The sequence below is a fragment of the Hippocampus guttulatus genome, chromosome 10 (assembly GCF_054856545.1).
Source record: "Hippocampus guttulatus isolate MCC_2025c chromosome 10, RoL_Hgut_1.0, whole genome shotgun sequence".
Lineage (NCBI taxonomy): Eukaryota > Metazoa > Chordata > Actinopteri > Syngnathiformes > Syngnathidae > Hippocampus > Hippocampus guttulatus.
In genome coordinates this window covers 3,949,004-3,967,801 of record NC_141270.1, presented here as the reverse complement: position 1 = coordinate 3,967,801, position 18,798 = coordinate 3,949,004, and the positions used below count along the sequence as shown (strand labels likewise).

Sequence of the window (18,798 nt, the reverse complement as noted above, 5' to 3'; positions counted from 1 at the left end):
ATGATGGATGATGTGCAAAGACTGATGGAACCCCCCGCCCCCTTTGGAAATAAGCCTCTAGATGAAATGCAGTCAACAGCTGTATCATATTCATTCGCGTAAAGGGAGATGAGGGAGGAACAAAACACGTCAAATGGAATGTAGGGTGCAAGGTGGGTGGGGGCTCTTGGGTTGATGGGGACGAAACGGCCAGAAGAAAACAAAAATGAGATCTTTGAAGCCTCCGAATTTCAGTTCAGTTCGCCACGGTGCAGTTTAAATCAGGTAAATCCTAATCGGGCCGATATTTACATCACTGGTTTACCACACTTGTAAACAAGAAACAATGCTTTTGCATCCCGCTTCTGTTCTAATCCACACACAGTTTTTTTGTTTTTTTTCCCATTCACTTCCTTTCTTGTATCACGAAGAAAAGTCAGCAGTAGGTCTAGCTTCACCCTTTCCAAATGTACCGAGGCACACCAATGATGATACTGGCATCCAAACAGAGGATAATTGATCAAATGGATGGGTTAATTTGGATTTAGAAATGGAAACCAAATAAAAGGCATACCGTACCTGTCTGAACTGAAGTTTACTGCTTAGAGGATTAAGGAAGGATTAAGCAGCCTAAACAAACATTAGAGTCAAGTTTCCAGTGAAGAATTGAGTTCAGCGGAGTTGGTTTCCACTGTAAAAAAACAAAACGGCCCATAGACAAACCACAATTTTCCACTATGTGGCACTTTTCTGGCGGGGTGCAAATTTACGTTGATCGGCTAGAGTAGTTGTAGCATGAATCTGGAGTAGACGCACAAAGGTGACCGAGAGGTCGGTCTTACAATGATAATGGAATGTGAAAACTGTAAAACCTTTAAAAAATTGAGTTGTTTCTGGTTTTGGGTTATGTCAGCACAATTTAGGCCATCTAGAGGTCAGAACTCTCAAGCTAAAACTGAACTGTGAATAGGAACTAAGGTGGAAAACCGTAGCTTGATGAGGGTTTTGAAAATGGATCCAGGTAAATGTTTAAAAAGTAAATGTATTTGGATCTAGATGATATTTTGTGCAACGACCTGACAAAATTAAATTCAGTAAATTCAACCAAAACCCCTTTTCGCGGTACTTGGGCTTTGTGAGTCTATAAGTCAAGTCTCGCTTATAGTCACAACACTTAGGTGTGTCAGAAGAGTTCCCGGACTGCTGCCACAAGATATATTTCAAAACGACAAGTTTTACCCTTCTATGTGGGCCAGATGATCAACTAGCATCACACTCAACTAATAAATATATTTTTTGGAACATGAAAACTTGAACCTTGCTAGCATTCGCACGTTAGCCACTTTGTGTAGCTTTCCTGTGCTAACAAATTCACAATTGTATACTATTTTACATGTCTTAAACTACTGAATCAAAGCCCCCACCTGTGTTGAATATGTACCTCAAGGTGGACCAACCTTTTTGGTAGCCTTTGGGTGTACAGCGGAGGAAAACCCCTTTTGTTCTGTGGTCCCATGCTAATATCCAGGAAACGTGTCTCTGTATTGATGGAAACAAGATTTTCTCCCACGTTTCTGTCAACATTTGTCTACTGTTAAGGTGTTTTTATTAAAAAATGGTTTATCTGTCTGGATCAGCACTCCACAGCTGTACACGCAAAGTGTGTGGGTAAAGTGCATTTTAATAAAGCGTGTGAAACACACGGGGTAGGGTCGGGGGCTGGGGGGGGGGGGTGATGACAATATTTTGACCGGCATTGAGCAGGTGCACTTTAGGAAACGGGAAAGCAAATTGGGTGAGGATTAGTAAACTAAAACCAAGAGAAGGGGGATGTAGTTAGGAATAACACGGACTAATTCTTCCGAAAACTGATGTCCTGACGGAAAGAGGCCGTCCCAGTGTTTTGAACCGATCATGTTGCATTCCATCCACTGATGTATCAGAACATTTCTCTTCCCTCAAAACAGAACGTGAGCTTTTGTTAACTAACACCTACCATGCAACTCCAGATGCCGGCTCGGTTTTTGGAGCACAATTGCTTGTTTTATGCTCTCCCGAAGCCGACAGAGGCGACATAAAGAGCCAGTTGAGACCCGGGCCCGACAAATGTGTTCATGATCTCATCAAATAACTCTCATTTCAGTGGAAAACAAAGAAAGGTCACAGAGTGGACAATTATGAGCAGGCAGTGTTGCCTACGCAATCTTTAAAATCTGTCAAAACAGCCTGGAAAACTAAAAATGTATTTGTGTGGTGAATGTTTTAAATCTCTCCGCTGGTGCACTTAGCATAACTCATACAGTCCCTTTGGGTAACAATCATCATATATTATCCGCCTCTTTCCTTGTTTTCTTTCTTGTTGTTTAGCTTCAATGTGGTTTGCCTTCGCTAATACATGTGCAGACTTACGCACATTAGCCTATTTTCATGTCAGAATAGTGCTGAGTACAGATCCTTAACTTTTTTTTTTACTGTTTTCTTGGAGCGGTCAGTGTGTCAAGCAGAGTTTACCCTCTGAGAGAAGCAGAAGGGAGCTTTCAGACTCCACACCCTGCAGCCTCAGTGGATTGAGCACAAGGGTTTTTGCCGCATTCCACACAAGGATTTGGGAGTGTGCGACCTGGCCTGCTTTTGCCTTTTGGACCGAAACCTCCCCGAAAAGTCTGTTGTTATCGGATTGCGCAATTGAATCGCGATTGGCCGTACCCTGCTCGAATTCTGTCGGATTTAACGCAAAACAGACTGCGCGATTAGTGCGGGGAAAAAAACAACAACCCAGACCTGCTTAGCGTTTGACAAGGCAATTCTTCACACAGCTTCTGATTGTGAGATTATATCGCTAGATTTATGCAAAAGCAGACGAATCATGTCCGAGAAAGAAGAGGTCACTACACTCTAATCTCTCTGTAGTAAACAAGTGTCTAGGAGATGTCAAAACACAACTCAGAGTTGGAGTCCCTGCCCACATCAACATTCCTCCAAATTCCTCCTGCCTAAGATTCCTCCAAAAAGTTCCATTGTCTCCAATCCCATGCGGTGTTGTTGCGCCACTGGTCCCCAAACACTCGTCCATCTTGGTACTGGGCTGGAGAAATAGAGAAGGAGGAAAAAAACAACCCAACAATGATTTTCTCAAAATCTGGGGTTCACCGTGGATCTCGTGTGGTTCGTGCTTCCGGTTGGCCAGCTGTTACCACCCAAGCACCTTTCACGCCCGTTGTGCGGTGAGACTGTGAGTGTATCCAGCCACGTCCCATGGGATGATGTCATCACGTCCTATGGATCTCCCCGTAAGGTGTTGAGAGAGCACTCCCTTCGCAGAGGGAGTCGAAGGCTTCGCGTGTCTGACGAAGAAACAGATTTCTTTTTTTTTTTGCGGAAGAGCTCCACCAAAGTTGTTGCCTTCAAAATCAATGAGGGCTGCAATTTATGAGCGTCGTAACCAAAAGCACTTCACCATCGTTCTTGTTTCATATAAAAGCACAAGCTCATCTGATAAACTCTGCCATGTGTTAAATGGAATTTTCAGAGTCAAATTAAAATTTCAGCCAAATGCAATATGGTTCCGATTAAACTGAACGCTCCTCAAAGTGACAGGCTCCAAATCAAACACTTTCCCCCCTTCACTGGATGAACAACAGGGATTGCCGTGTCCAAAGTAAATGTAATGGCGTAATTGACCTGTACTTTAACACGGAGATTGAAACAGGAGTTCAGAACATCCAAAGATTTGCTCATCCTTTTCAAAATACAGTTTGCCATTAAACTAAGCGAAAACAAAATTGAGAATAAGCTATTGTGTATTGAAAAGGCTGCAAGCTTAATGCTAACACATAATGGTAAATCAAATGCTAATGAATAGCATGTGGCAGCTATAATGCTCTCAACAATTGATATTTTGAACAAAAACGGTGCGGTACTCACCGGCAATCCATTCTTTATCCTCTGGGGAAGAATGATTACCGGTAATATAAAAGCAACTTACCGAGTCACTTAAAGTACATTGAAACTGTTTATTTGTCATCATGACTGTATTATACTGCCCCTGGTGGCCAAGTCATGCACAACAGAAGGAGCCACAATAAATTAATAATGATACACAAACGGAAGAGTGCTCATTTGCTTACTAAAATATGCGTTTACATTTTTGAGGGGGCTGAAACGGATTAAATGAAGTGTAATTTCCCATTCATTCCAGTGGGTAAAGATGATTTGGGTATTTATGGGAACACTGGAACTAAACATAAAAAAAAAAAAAATCTGTTCATGGGGTGACAAACAAAGCACAATATAAAACAGAACCTCCTTGGTAGCGGTCATTAATTTACAGACGTAGAATCCCAAAATGAAAAACAGTGCGGACAAAGAACCTGATGTTTTGGGTTTACTCGTAAGGACCTTTGAATGGATTTTTGCCCATTCAAACAAGGATGTTTTTTCTGACGCAGCATTTCACTCTGCACTTTTGAACACAAGGACAATAGTCACCGTCTACAAAGGAAACCACATCTCCTACCCACCCGCGTTTGAGCCGAGGATAAAAAGTCATTGGGGTTTTGTAAAGGGAGCAGACGAGGGCGCAGGAACCAAAACCACATCAGACCGCGGAAATCTTACCAACAACTCTAAGTCCATAGTGCATACTTTTTTTTTCTGTTTGTCCACCTGGTACTTTTTGACTGTTTCTCCCCTACACTCCTTGTTATTGAATTTGCTTGACGCTCATGGGCCTTTTCTGCTTATCAAAGCACATCTGGAACAAGGCAAAGCAGAATGCACAAATGTGGAAATGTGTCTCTCTGGATATTGTATCACTCGGATTTATTTAAGAGAGGAAACTGAAAATTTGTGTTCATTATACAAACTCACGCAAATATGTTGATGCGCCGTCTGGAATGCTCAATTTGGTATGCTGGCCTCTCTGGTCTTTATCTGATGGCTTTTTAAGATACTTAAGTGGTGCATGGTGAAGAGGGGTGGTTTTGTATTATTATTATTTTTTTGCTAGTTAAAAGTGTGTGTGATGTAACCTTGTCCGCTGCCCCAGAGATCAAAGTGGCTCTTGTGTGTGATGGATGACACAGTAGCTGGGATTCATGTACCATGACAGAGCTCATCTGCAGAAAATTACTGCCAATGACTGACTCCACTTTTGGCTCTTTTTGCCTTGCCGTTGATGTCTTTCATTCTCCCATTGAAGTGTGACAGATTTTGAGGCACTTGTGATTGTCTGTCTTCTCGTTTGCAGATGCGGATTCTTGACCAATTTCCCATTGAAGCAGGACAGAAGGACCCCAAAAAGAGGATCATTCCGTTTTTGCCAGGTGATGAATCAACACAAATTTGACACATTTAGAGACTACAACATAATATGACGCTGTTATGAGATTATTGTGTCCAATCTTCGTTACATGGCGCTCTCCGTTCTCCCCCCTCAAACGGCGTCATCTTTTCTTCGGATTGCGACACACACGTTCTACTAACTGCCGTGACACATACTCTGTTTAGGGTTGGAATCCCGATGACAAATATGAACATCTCTTGATGTTTCAGCCAATGCAATGTTTATTCAGAACAGCTTTGTGAAAGGAGCAAAGGAGTAGGCGTGTGTGTGAAGTAGTCAAAGGACAGAAGTCCAATGAAGAAAGCTCAAATTTTGTCCCTCCTTGTGAACGGCATGAACTGGACCCACTATTTAACACGGACGTCATTTTCTATGAATAGAAGAAGGATGTACAGCCCTTTTTTTTTTAACGACTGCAGCTTATTGTACACTAGAGTGGGCAGTCATTCTGCATTGTTTTACTTTTTACGATCATTCACTCCACCAAACCCCGAGCGACGCGTTGTCGGCCATGAAGGCAGGAGGCTGGCAAGGCGAAATTGGTCTAATCCGATCACCGTATTTTGAGTCAAAGCAGAAGGGAGCAATGAAGAGATCCTTTGTAAGGCAAGCTCGACTGCTCTATTTTAGGCTTCTGTTAGCCATCATTGACTCAAGTTCCACCGATATCAATAGAAAACGCCTTCGCTAAAATGTTCGAAAATCAAGAAGCAAACAAGCACCACAAAAACTCGCACTTGGTCAGCAGTTAAGGATTCAGAGGGGTTTTATTTTCATCCCAGCACATTTTTTCATAAGCCTCTTTGCAATATGAAAAAAAAAAACCCTAATCACTAAAAAGCTTTCATCTATAACCAAACACCAAAACTGACTGTGTTGTGTTTGTCTTGCAGGTAAGGTCCTGTTTCGCCGAAGCCACATCCGAGATGTAGCCGTCAAAAGGCTGAAGCACTTGGATAACTACTGCAAAGTAAGACAAAGATTGAACGTCTCCTCCTCCGCGCTGTAATTGCCTTGTAACACATGTCCGTAGATGTAATTTTATGGCCTGTAAATGCCATCAAATTTTATATTCCAGGTCAGACAGTGACTGTCTCTTCAGTGTCAGTGTTGGTCAGGGTGACAGGGGACAAGTTATCTCTTTGAGTGCTTTATTCGTTGTGCGTAAGTGCCGCAAGTCTTTCGGGGGCAGCCTTTCGGCATTTATCTTCCTGTCCCAGGCCTGGACAGGAAAGCGAGCGCTCTATCTGCACCGCTCATTTCCTGTGGCCAGTGTAAATAGGCAGCCTTGAAAGGAAGCCAAGGAAGTGGGGGCATACTCACTCGGAGCAGAATACATGAAGGAAAGCACAAATGAATCAGCCAAGTCAACACAGCACGCAGTTACCTGACCTTCTCTTCATTCTTAAGTCAGGGGGGGGTGGGGGTGCTGGGCAGGTGTGTCACTGCTTTTCATTCAGAAAACTACAGTGGCCAAAAAGGCACAATCTTAATGAGATCCAGCAAAATATGCTCATGATTTTCCTTGACACAGACACCACTGCTGTCGCACTCCGGAGAGGGAGCTAAACCGTTAAGTACTGTCCCACTCCAGTCCTATAGGTGGCAGTAATGCGCCTTCCTAATGGATCTAATATTGGTGGATAGTGTCCAGTAAAGGGGTAATTTAGGATACAATAATATCTGGAATACATAAAAATGTTCAGATTTGTGCACTACCTCATACTGACTCCATTCATGGGCTGACGTCTCTGTGGTTTGGACACAGAAATGACATTTTTGGCATTGTAAGTATATAATTAAAGCACCAAAACAAGATCCCACTGTGAAAATCAAATGTAGTTTAAAAAAAGCCTCACCTATCATAAAATGTGGTTTTCGGTTTCACTCTTCGAATTTCCCCTTCAAGACCACCTTATACAATGACACTGCATCTCATATTTTCCCAGTCAGCATTTTTCCAGTTTCAACGTCCTGATTTTCCCCATTCGATTTTCTTTCTTTCTTTCTTTTTTTTGGTTGTTTTTGACCTAATGGCAGTGTTCTGGCTCCCTAAGTGTCCTGCCCTAATGAAGTTAAGTCAATATCACAGACGGGCCCTTCTCAAGATGCCCTTTCAAATATGGTTTCGATAAGGTTTTGTTTATGGCTCCAGAGCAGCTGGCTGAGACAGCCGATTGTTATTCAATATCATTCCTGCGGGCTTGACTCTGGGCTAAGAACCCCTCTTCCTTCCCCTCCACACCCTCCACCTGGTCTTCTCATCTGACTGACTCTTACTCACTGCTTGTCAAACCTACTTCGGAATACGTGCGACCTTTGATTGCTCAATATGTGCCAAACAGAAGCTTTCTCTCCCTCCCGCAGGCTCTGATGAAGCTCCCCACCCACATTTCCCAAAGTGAGGAGGTTCTGAAGTTCTTTGAGACCAAGTCAGAGGACCTCAACCCTCCCACTGAGTGAGTAACTATCACCGTGCGCGATCCATACACTGACTCATGAGCTCTCGTTGTAATGTGTGTGTTGGATCCAGATGAGTGAGAAATGAAATGTAGCGTCTGGCAGGGGGACATTCGATCCCAGAACAAACGCACTCTGGATCAGCAGTGTCATGGAAACGTGGCAAAGTTCACATCTTGGTACGGTGTCATCATTTGTCATGCTCACTTTGAAGTCACGCTGGTGAATTGGTGCTAGATCCCAATTGTCAAGTTTGAGGTGTCTAAAGTATGACCTGGGGGCCTTTTGTGGACTGCGGTCCAATTCATACCGGCCCACAGTGAACCCTGAAAATCCGCAAATCATTAATTCCTCCTAAAATGGGTTTGTAATTTAAAGATTGTCAGGTTACTACAGATTGTTCTTCTGAGAGCCACTTCAAAATCCCCAAAACTTATTGCTGTCTTAACTATCTTAAAAAAAACAAAACTTTACTATAATATATTTTTAAAAACAATATACTTGGCGGATAATTGCTTGGCGGATTGGTTTTAGCATGCTGAAAAGGTAAAATTGGCCCCCAAAACCTTTTATTATTCTTTTTATAGGCATAAGTTTGGACAACCTTATTTGAAGTGGTATTCTTATCCTTATATTTATGCATACAGTATTTAAGCTTTGTTTTAGGTAGTCCACAGGCGTGAATTTAAACTCCCCAGACCATGAATGTTGATGCCACAGCGGCTCGGCCCACTCCAGGCGAAAAACCTTGAGTCATCGTTCCGTGACCAGCGGGACCGAAGTCTCATTCGTGTTAATCCCACTTCAAAGTAAGAGCCGGGAAACAGTCCAGCAGAGTTTAAACATGGAGGCGGGGGTCTCAAAAGTCATGCCACCCAAATGCTGAGGACTGAGGAGAAAAGTTTTATGAGGCCTTTACTCACCATATGCTTTAAAACAGCGATTATGATATCTACACTGCATCTGATCTATATAGTATTATTGGATCCAATGAAATAGTAGTATCAAACGTTTTTCATGAGAAATTTAATATTGTTAGTTTTGAATGACATCGTTGGCTTGAGTTAACTAGATGTGCCGTGTCATTGAAGCGGGTCTAGGAAAAAGTCATCATCTCCTGCCATCTAGTGGCAAACACTGGTCCCAAAAATTATGAAATGCTGTGTGGTCAAGATATCAATAGGGGGAGCCAAATAGCAAGCCTGAGCTCTGTGGTTGCTACTCTGCATGAGCACAGAAATCCTACCACCACCTTTGCTACTCCTGTGTTCTAATAACACCACTGCAACTACTACTACAACTACTACCAACATCATTACTACTCCGAATGACAATGATACACAGTCATTTTGAAATGTGAAATTGCCATTTTAACATTGATTCGCATCAGCCACATACTGTAAGAATACATTTCCTCAAAATGGCAGTGTTATTTATGCGCCCTAAAAATGTTGTTGTTGTGTAATTTGCCATTTTAGCCTATAATATCGTAATCACTCTGTTATGCTTCTCACCGACAATCATACTTCCTTGACTAGCAGTAGTCGTGACTGCTATGCGCTACATTTAATGACTGCTAGTAAATTACACTCCCTCAGTCCCCATGGAGATGATTCTTTCCCCTCTGCATTTTAGCTTTCCGAATAATTTTAGGAACCATGCGCACATCCATCCAGACACTCCGGGACTCGTTCCAGCTCTGATGGAAGTATGCATAATTCCGCTAAACGCATGCATACTGTATCTCCATTTCAAACACCATTTGCCTACTCAGTGGCGCTAATAATCTTCTCATCGCAGCTGGAGTTTGCAATGACTTTCAGCTCGTATGTGTGAGGGCTACACTTTACATCTGGACCCTCCGATTTGAGCATATGAAACCCCAGCGTGGATTCTATGTACTCAGCATGCAAAAAATGAGAAGACCACTGCCCACTGAGTATTTAAAATATTAGCAGTTCATGTTTGTGCCACAATTTAAGTCAAGCTGATTGACTTTGTTCATTAAACCTGTGGAGTGCCTTTCCTGTATTCTGCAGTGATCCTAATCAAGTCTGATTTCATTTCCTGAATGTGTGAGGGCAAGAGGGTGTTCGCCAGCCACCTATTCGTTGATGTTTCATACTGGGTCATGGGATTTTAATCCGATCCCAAATGATTTAAAGCTCGAGGCGAGGTATTGGCAAATTTGTGTTTCTATTTGAGTTTAGGATGGAAACAACAGAACTGAGGAATATTGTGGCTTACAAAGGAGTAACCATCTTCATGTGTATCTTTATGTCAGTATTATACTGTCCCCAGGTTGCCAAGTCACACATTTTATTCAATTATGTCATTGGTATCTGTCTTGACACCGCACAATATTATTGGGTGCTATTTTTATTTTTATAAGACGCGTTCAAAAGACTTTAGCTTTGCTACAGATGAGTCTGTTTAGCCTAATGCACACAATACAAAACTGATTAAATAACATAACAAACAGCATCTGTGTCAGTGTTATAACCTTTGGAGCAAGGGATATATTCATACAGTTTTTATCCTCTGGGAAGAATAATATGCTTGCAATGCAACAGGTTGGACTGCAGATGTCTTTGTGACCTCAAGCCCACTGAGACGTGCTGTAGACTTCACCTCAGAACACTACACAAATCCCACCACTAACCTTTCTCTGCATTTCTTGTACAGTTTTTGATTGGAGTTCACCAAAGTATCTCCTTTTTACAGACTCATGTTTCCCTTTACACTCAACTTGCCCCACATGGGAGGTTATTAGTGGTTGCTGTTTGGTCAAACAGACATCATTCCCCCCACGAGTTCGCAGTGCCGCTGTCTTTGTTTGTGGATTTGTCTGGGACTTTTAAACAATCAACTTGCCCTTTATAATGACTTCCTGCTTTGTGATGTGAGCGGTCGAGGGCCGAGCTGCCAGTCCCTCAAGTTGAGGTTAATCCCGGGTCAACCTCGATGTCTGTGCAATGTATACATGCCGCACAGCAGTGATATTCCACGCATTCCATTTCTAGTGGGCCCACCAAACATGACGCGCAGGCTCGATTAGTTTTCCTAATACAAGTGCCGGATGAATGATTTAATAATGGATGTGGGTACTGAGCGGTGCGCCTTTTCAGCCACTTACGTGGTAGCCAAAATCTTGAAAGCTTCCTTCTGTGCAATGTGTTCTTAGCTCCAACCGCAATCACGAACACAAGTCAGTCAGACACCTCCTGTCGGACATCTACCTTTCTATCAACTGCAACCAACAGACTTACCTACCTACCTACCTACCTACTTACCGTATTTTTACGACCATTCGACGCACCGTATGGTTGGGCGCAGTCTCATTAATGGGTGCTATTTCTGTATTTTACACATAGACAAAACGCACTGTATTATTGGGCGCAATTTTAAAGTGGTAAAACATACGCCAGCTTAAACATACGGCATGCATGCGCGCACGCTAAAAACACGTTAGCTTGTAGCATACGGTAACATGCCAAGACATACAGATACAAGCTAAAAACACGTTTTTAAAAAGGCAACGGAAAACTGAGTTCCGTTGTATTTTATTTAGCCATTGTATAATGTACTCACGTTTTTCGATCAATCATCACCCAGAAATCCATCAAAGTCCTCATCCTCTGTATCAGAATTGAACAATTGTGCAAGTACCGGTAATCCATCAAAAACGCCTTGTTCCCTCTCGTTGTCAGTCACTCTCATTGCCATGTGGCTCCACAGAAATGATGCCGGCTTTGCCAAAAACTCGAACAACAGTGCAAGCAGACACGTTCGTCCAAGCAGCCACAATCCATTCGCAAATTGTGGCGTAACTCGCCCGGCACTGCCTCTCACTCTTTGTAAAGTTGTGTTTGCCATCGATCATTCATTGTTCCCATGCCGCTCGCAACTTTACTTTGAACGCCCGGTTGATGCCGATGTCCAGCGGTTGGAGTTCTTTAGTCAAGCCTCCGGGAATAACGGCAAGCTCAGAGTTCATTTGCTTGACTTGGTTTTTCACCGCTGCTGTGAGATGGGCACGCATGCCAAAAGCATAACCGATGGCTTGAAGTTTGAACTGAGCTTCGTAGGCGTGTCTCTTTGTAGAATTTATTTTCGGGGGTTCTTAGAAACCAAAACCGAAGTTGTCTTGCAACATTGCACATAGCCACACTCTATACAGGTGTTGGTACCTGCTTGGGGCGTACCTTTAGCGTCCACTTACACGCCCACCCTTCACTCATTGGCGGACTTCTTCCCCGCATGACTGTCCTCACTCACATCTGCCTTTTCTCTCTCTCGCTCTCCATATGTGTATATATATATATACACGCCCACCCTTCACTGATTGGCCGACTTCTTTGCCGCATGCCTGTCCACAGTCACTTCCGCCTTTTCTCTATATAAACAGCGTGTCGGCTGTCAGTCAGGTTTTGGAACTCAGCGCATAGACAAGACGCTCCGCATCATAAGGCGTCCTGTCCATTTTGGAGAAAATTTTAGACTTTTAATGGCGCCTTATAGTCGTGAAAATACGGTACCTACCTACCTACCTATTGACCCATCTACCTTGCTTGCTAGCTAGCTAGCGAACTACCTAGCTAACTACCTACCGACCATTAGACCTACCTACGTAACTACCTAGTTAGCTAGCTAGCTAGCCAGCTACCTCCCTACCTGACTAAACAAACGGCAAGTTTCAGAGTGTTTAATGGCTTTCTGCTGTAAAATCACATGCCAGCAAAAACTGAGATAACCCCTCGTGCAGTTTAATCCTGTTACAGTCCTCCTGCCATAAAGATGATAGCTTGACAGACTTGTTGATTTGCACTACAAGTTGAAACAACAGTTGATTGACTGATACTCCAAACAACCTCAACCTGAGACTAATCAACGTTGCTTTGAGCTAAAACTTTTTTTCATGTGTAATCTCCACATGGCTAATGATTTGGCACGCTTATGAAATCAAAGTGTTGATTCCAACGACGTGCGGCGAGCCAGAGTTTGCATTTTTTTTGTCCTTCTCTCGGGAAGAATATCCTCCCCGCTCTGTGCTAGAGATCACTTGCTCGCTTCAGAGGTCATCTACTCTACGTCCATCATTTCATGTTTTCACCTCTCATGCGTCATTTCCAATTCTCATCTATGCAGCGAGCCAATGGAAACATTTCTATCCCACAAGCCAATTCAATATTTTGCTGCGGTCCTGTCCTAATATTCAAGAATTATTTTTAATGAAGCCGGACTGGGCCATTATCTAATGCTCGTCATTTGGAATGTCTCTCCGGGGATTAGTCTACATGGCCAGAACCAGAGCGGGAGTCGGCCAAGAGTGACTTTATCTTAACTAACACGTGAATCCAGTTCGTGTTTGGATGTAACTCAAACAATAAGTGTTGCTCATATCGAACCATGACAATTTCCACCACCCCCTCTCAGTCTTAAATCTGTTCATTATGTTTTGTATTGAAAGCTAACCCCTTCCGTACCATTCGGTTCAAATATAACATGTTTTGACATTTCACAACAAAATAAAATACCCTACATGTCATTCTTACACCTTGAAATTGCCTGACATTTCCTGAAGCGACCCAAAATACACAATGAAAATATAGTTGTCCCGCGCTTTATCGTGGTTCACTTTATGCGGCTTCACTGCATCATCGATTTTCGATGGGATTACAATATAGCCTCCCACAGCTAGTTAGAACAAATTTGAATCCCTGAGTAGACACACCCACTAGTGTCATTTCAATGGCTTTACTGAACTAATTGTGACGGAATACAGTCAACACTAGCACATTCTTAAACCGACTTTCGATGGCCTCAACTGATAACATCACTGAACACCAGAGTGGCTAACATTTCGCCACACTCATATTCAACGTTACATGATCTCATGGTGTAGATTGTGAGGGTAGCGACCCCAGGTGGACAGACATAATACTACCTGCATCTCACATGCATATATTTCGATGTTACTGTACTGTATATGAATGTGGCTTTAAAATAAATATAAAGGAAAAACATATTTTGGTTGCTACTTTGCAGGTTGCGTGGTAAAAATAAACATGAGGGACAAAAGTCATACAGTGGTCAGACGGTGCATTGACACAGACACTCACATCTTATGAAAGCATAAAATATATTCCACTGACCTGTTAGGATTAGAGAATAGGATTCTTGACACCTTGTTGACTGTTGAGACCCTCTACGCACTGTGTGGTCGCCCCCAGCCCCTTTGATATCGCAACAAGTTCTACATGCATTCCCAGTGAGGGTTTGGTCCACTGTGCTTGTGCCAACCACGTTGGGAGCGTCCCACAAATAGATCGAACCGTATTCCCATACTGGATTAATCAAGCTGTGTCAATGCTTGGTGTTACTTTGAGAGCTCCAGCCTGAAAATGACCTTGCCTCTCTTGTGTTGCTTTTTTCCCAGGGATTGCGGGGGCTCTGGCAGACGCAAATCGGGTAAGGATCTGTTTTTAGAAATTCAACCAGTGTAGTCAATCGTCTCGGATTTCACAGTGTACGCCTCTTTTAAATGTTATATCATTTATTCACCGTGGTATTTTGGGGGGGAGGCCACAGTTGAGCTCTTCTCTGAATACTAGACATGTGAAATTGATGATAAAAAGTTTATAGCCTTCGATATAAATCATTCAAACCGTAAATTTACCAAAAACGACAATCCTAAAACAATATTCCCCGAGATTGTGGTTCATTATTTGCACTTTTCAGCGGTTTACTTTTCCCCCCAGAGAACAGCAAAACACAAAAAAACAAACATGTACACACTCTCCTTCAATTCTGCGAACATCCCAGACTGAACTTGACTCCAACCCCACATACAAAGATCTTGGTCCCTTCATCGAGATGTATCACTTCAACATACTTTATTGACACCAATTACTACTTATCTTTTTTTGCAAAAAAACAAACAAACAAAAAAAAACTGCGTAACTTTATTTATTGGAAGTTATTTACGGGTACCAGCACAGCTGCACTAAAAGAAAATTTCCACCGTTATATTTTTCCACAGTTTGACACTTCCAATTATACTATGCAGAAAAAAATGCAAGGAAATAAAGCAACACCAATAAAACAAAAAAAAAAAGAAGAAAAACACCCTGAGGTTTATTTACTACTTTCCTACCAGCCCGAGATTTTACACCATCCATTCCAAGAAGAGCACAAAAATCTTTTACAGCCCATAGGTGAGGATAGGTTTTCACAGGAACAAAAAATGTGGGAATTTGTGAATCGTGATCTTTGACTAGTTTAGGCTTCACTGTATTTTGCTTAAGTGATTCCTTTTTTAACCGACTGACCCTCTATAAGCTAACGATGGGTGGACGCTGAATAGACCACCTGTTTGTGCCTCGATATTTTTTATGCCCAGGCTGGCAATGGGAGAGGTGTGTGCGTGTGCGTGTGTGCGTGCGTGCGTGTGTGTGCGTGTGAGAAAGAGAAAGGAGAGTGCAAGGGAAGAACGTGTGAGTGACTCAGCTGACCATAGGGATACAGGCGTAGGAGGCAGCAATGAAAGTATGCAAAAGCCTTTGGCTAGCAGCTGCGCGAGTGTATTTGTGTCAGTTTATTGTAACGAGTGTGTCGCCAAGCAATACCGACACACGCTTTGCTAAATGACGTTTCTTTTTGCAATCGTGCACATTTGCGCCGCTTAACCAGATTTGCCAACAAAAAGGGAAAAAAAACCAACTCTCCTAACCTAAATTTATCATATGTTCCATTGCATTATGCTTTGCGCAACAAGGAATTCCAGCGCCATTGCAAAATGGAAACATCAATGCACTGTGTGTGTGTGCGTGTGTGTTTGTGTGTGTGTGTAAAAATAACCTATATTCACTCTAAGCAAAGCGGCAGCCCCTGGAAAGTTCATCATCTCGTCCTAATTAGCGTATAGTGAGCTTTGCCGCTTCTAAGATCTCCACGTGTTTATGCGTTCACTGATCTGTAAATCTCCGCTGGACTTTGGCGGTTAGCGCAGATGAAACGGTTGACCTCGCTCCTCTACCAGACTGTGGTGAAATTTTGTGCTGGAGCTAGCATCTTTTACGGTTTCCATAATTACATGGTGCCAGTATCCCACTAGACTTTGCAAAGAATGCGAGCGGTTGGGAGGTTGCGGACGAGCGCATGTGTGTGTACGTGCGTGCGTGTGTGTGTGTGTGTGTGTGTACACGTGTGTGCATACCTGGCAAGCGTGAGAATTCTAAACATCTGCGGTTAATGCACAATCGATCCCTCTGAGATGAGAGAGAAAAGGTGCTGCAAAATGGCACCGTGGTACTTTTCTCGCGTAATCGCACAACCGCCATAGCATAGAAATGCAATGGGACTTCTGAATTCACAATTCCTTAGTCAACTGCAATACTATTAGATGTTAGCCTGTCTATGGCGTCTAGCAGAGGGAGCTAGCGAACATGTTCATGTGGTTCCAAATTCCTTTGCTACACAGTGATCTCACATCAAAAAAACACCCCCATGCTACCATCTGCAGGCCATAGTTGTTTTTTTTATTTTTATTTATTTATTTTTTACTTCCTCCAGTTTGACAATGACAGCAGATGTGGCCAATGCAATCCTCCGCCTATTCCCATTAAAAAAAAAGAAGAAAAGATTACAATTCCCCATCTCGATTTCAGTTGATGACGTTTTATGTCAGCCATGCTCAAAGTAAATTAACGCAATGATCATATAATCCGCCAGGAACTTTCTTATTGTGTTATTTCAAAACGGGGACCATTGTGTCAACCTTTGAGGTTTGATTCTGTACATGCATTTATTTCATTTCATTTTTTTTCTCGGAGGAAAAATCGACTGATACCTGCAAATTTAAAAAGTAATCCAATTTATAGTCCATTTTAGATCCACTATAATGAAAAGGGGCGGCCCGGTGGTTGAGTGGTTAGCGCGTCGACCTCACAGGGCAGAGGTCGTGGGTTCGATCGCGGCTCTGGCCTTCCTGTGTGCAGTTTGCGTGTTTTACCCGGGCTTGCGTGCGTTTTCTCTGGGTACTCCGGTTTCCTCCCACATTCCAAAAAAAACCAAAAAACATGCATGGCAGGCTGATTGAACACTCAAAAATGTCCCTAGGCGTGAGTGTGAGCGCGGATGGTTGTTCGTCTCTGTGTGCCCTGCGATTGGCTGGCAACCGGTTCAGGGTGTCCCCTGCCTACTGCCCAAATAATGAAAAAGTGAGATTTTTTTTCACAAACGCCCAGTTTTCCTTGCCACCTTTGTGAACATTATCCCGCATCAGCGGTTTCTGATATTTTCGGAGCATTTGACACATTTGGTGCATATTAAAAAAGTGAGAAGTCAGAAGACAGCACAAAATGAGTACGAGAAGAAAAAGCGGCGCAGGGCTGGGGGGGTGTAGTGCATGTGAAAAGCAGATGGAGGGGAGGTTTACGTGGCAAGTGGAAACCATTTCACTGTTGCGCCTGAACCTAAGGGAGTGTGTTTATGTGTGCAGCCTTGCTGTCTTTATTTGAGCTGCAGGCCCCCGGAGGGCTATGTGGCCTGTTTGTGTGTGTGTGCGTGTGTGTGTGTGTGTGCGTGTGTGTAGTTGCACTTCTGTCAGTGTTTATGTGTGTACACGTGTGTGTTTGGGCCATGTTTCAGGCGGGGGCAAAAGGGTTAACTGATGCACGGGTGCTCTGTTGGGCCGGTCAGGAGGTGTTTTGTGTTTGCAGATGGATATGACTCGAAATTGGCGCAGGAAATCGTTAAGGGCAAATCTGGTAGGACAACAGTGCAGTGTTTCGCCAGTTTCTTTCTCAATGAAAAGCCATTGAGCAGTGTGCATTTAAACAGACCCCCCGACCCCTTTTTAAAACTTTTTCATACACAATGATGAGATTCACAGAACAAGAACGACCCACTGTAGGGGTCAAAGCAGGTTCAAGTTCAGTGCGCATGCAACTTGAGGCATAAACGATGCCTCCCATTTAAATGTACTGTACTCTGTTCCATCAAAAAGGAAGCCTAAATGTTTAATATGTAATTCGGCTAAGTGAGCTGGCCGTTCTACACCCTATGAATCAATGGTGGGCAGCGTATCAAACAAATGCTAACAAACCATGCAAAACACCATAGGCAGGCTAACAAATGGTAATCGGTGTTACGGTGTTATAAGTCTTGAGGCAACATATATTTGGCCACAAAACGTGGAGCAACACATGTCGACTGTCAAACTGCTAATACATTGCACTCCCACTATTCATGGTAGATAGGTCCTGGGTCAGTACACGAATAGCAAATACCTGTGTATAATTGATGCCCACTGAAGTGCATTAAAAAAAAATTAACAACCCACTAAATCTTCCAAAACATCACATATGCATTTTCCATGAAAAACAGTTGTTGGCTCCCCCACAAAAAAACACAACAAATATTACTGCAGCTTATTGAGGAGTTCCGACTGCTGGGGATTACTGTAAAAGCGGAAATAGCAGGCCGGCTTCATCCTTTCATTGCTTGTTAGGCCTTTATACAAACAACAATACTTGGAAAATGGCAGGAAACAGTCTGGCTTTTCCAAAAGGGGCTATTGACAAAGTGGTGTTAATGTATTGTTCCTCCACCCCGCCGCCCCCGTCCATTGCCGCTAACTGGCGCTAAGTGATATAAGTAGCTCCATAGAGACTTCTAGTACAACTGGTTTTATTGAGAAACAGTAAAAGTTTTCTTACTATTGAGTTTTTTTTTTTTTTTAAATCAAAGGTTACATGACCGAATTACAGATTAATCGAACAAAACAAATCTCTCGATTTACAATCTTGTGAAGATGTTCTTAACTAAAGAATTGTTCTTCGAAAATGTCAGTGCTTGGCGGGTCTGACCTTTTCCCCCACCGAGGGCCACATAGTGATGCCGTGACATGAGTACATCTATCTGCGCTACACCGAACAGCAGCGCGGCGACCTTTGCTAATCTGCCGCTGATAAGCCAAACAAAGGCCTTGCCAAATTTGTCTCCTCGCAAAG

General features: G+C 42.9%; 1 protein-coding gene across 2 annotated transcripts in view; it reads left to right on the top strand.

Moving 5' to 3' along the window:
- LOC147198943 (SH3 and PX domain-containing protein 2A-like) overlaps positions 1–18,798 on the top strand; it is a 44,890-nt gene that overhangs the window by 3,142 nt on the left and 22,950 nt on the right. For both annotated transcript variants that reach the window (XM_086122421.1, XM_086122420.1), the window contains exons 3-6: positions 5,228–5,303; positions 6,217–6,293; positions 7,691–7,782; positions 14,223–14,254. In XM_086122421.1, the coding sequence (XP_085978547.1) occupies positions 5,228–5,303; positions 6,217–6,293; positions 7,691–7,782; positions 14,223–14,254 (277 nt within the window). The remainder of the gene's footprint in view (positions 1–5,227; positions 5,304–6,216; positions 6,294–7,690; positions 7,783–14,222; positions 14,255–18,798) is intronic.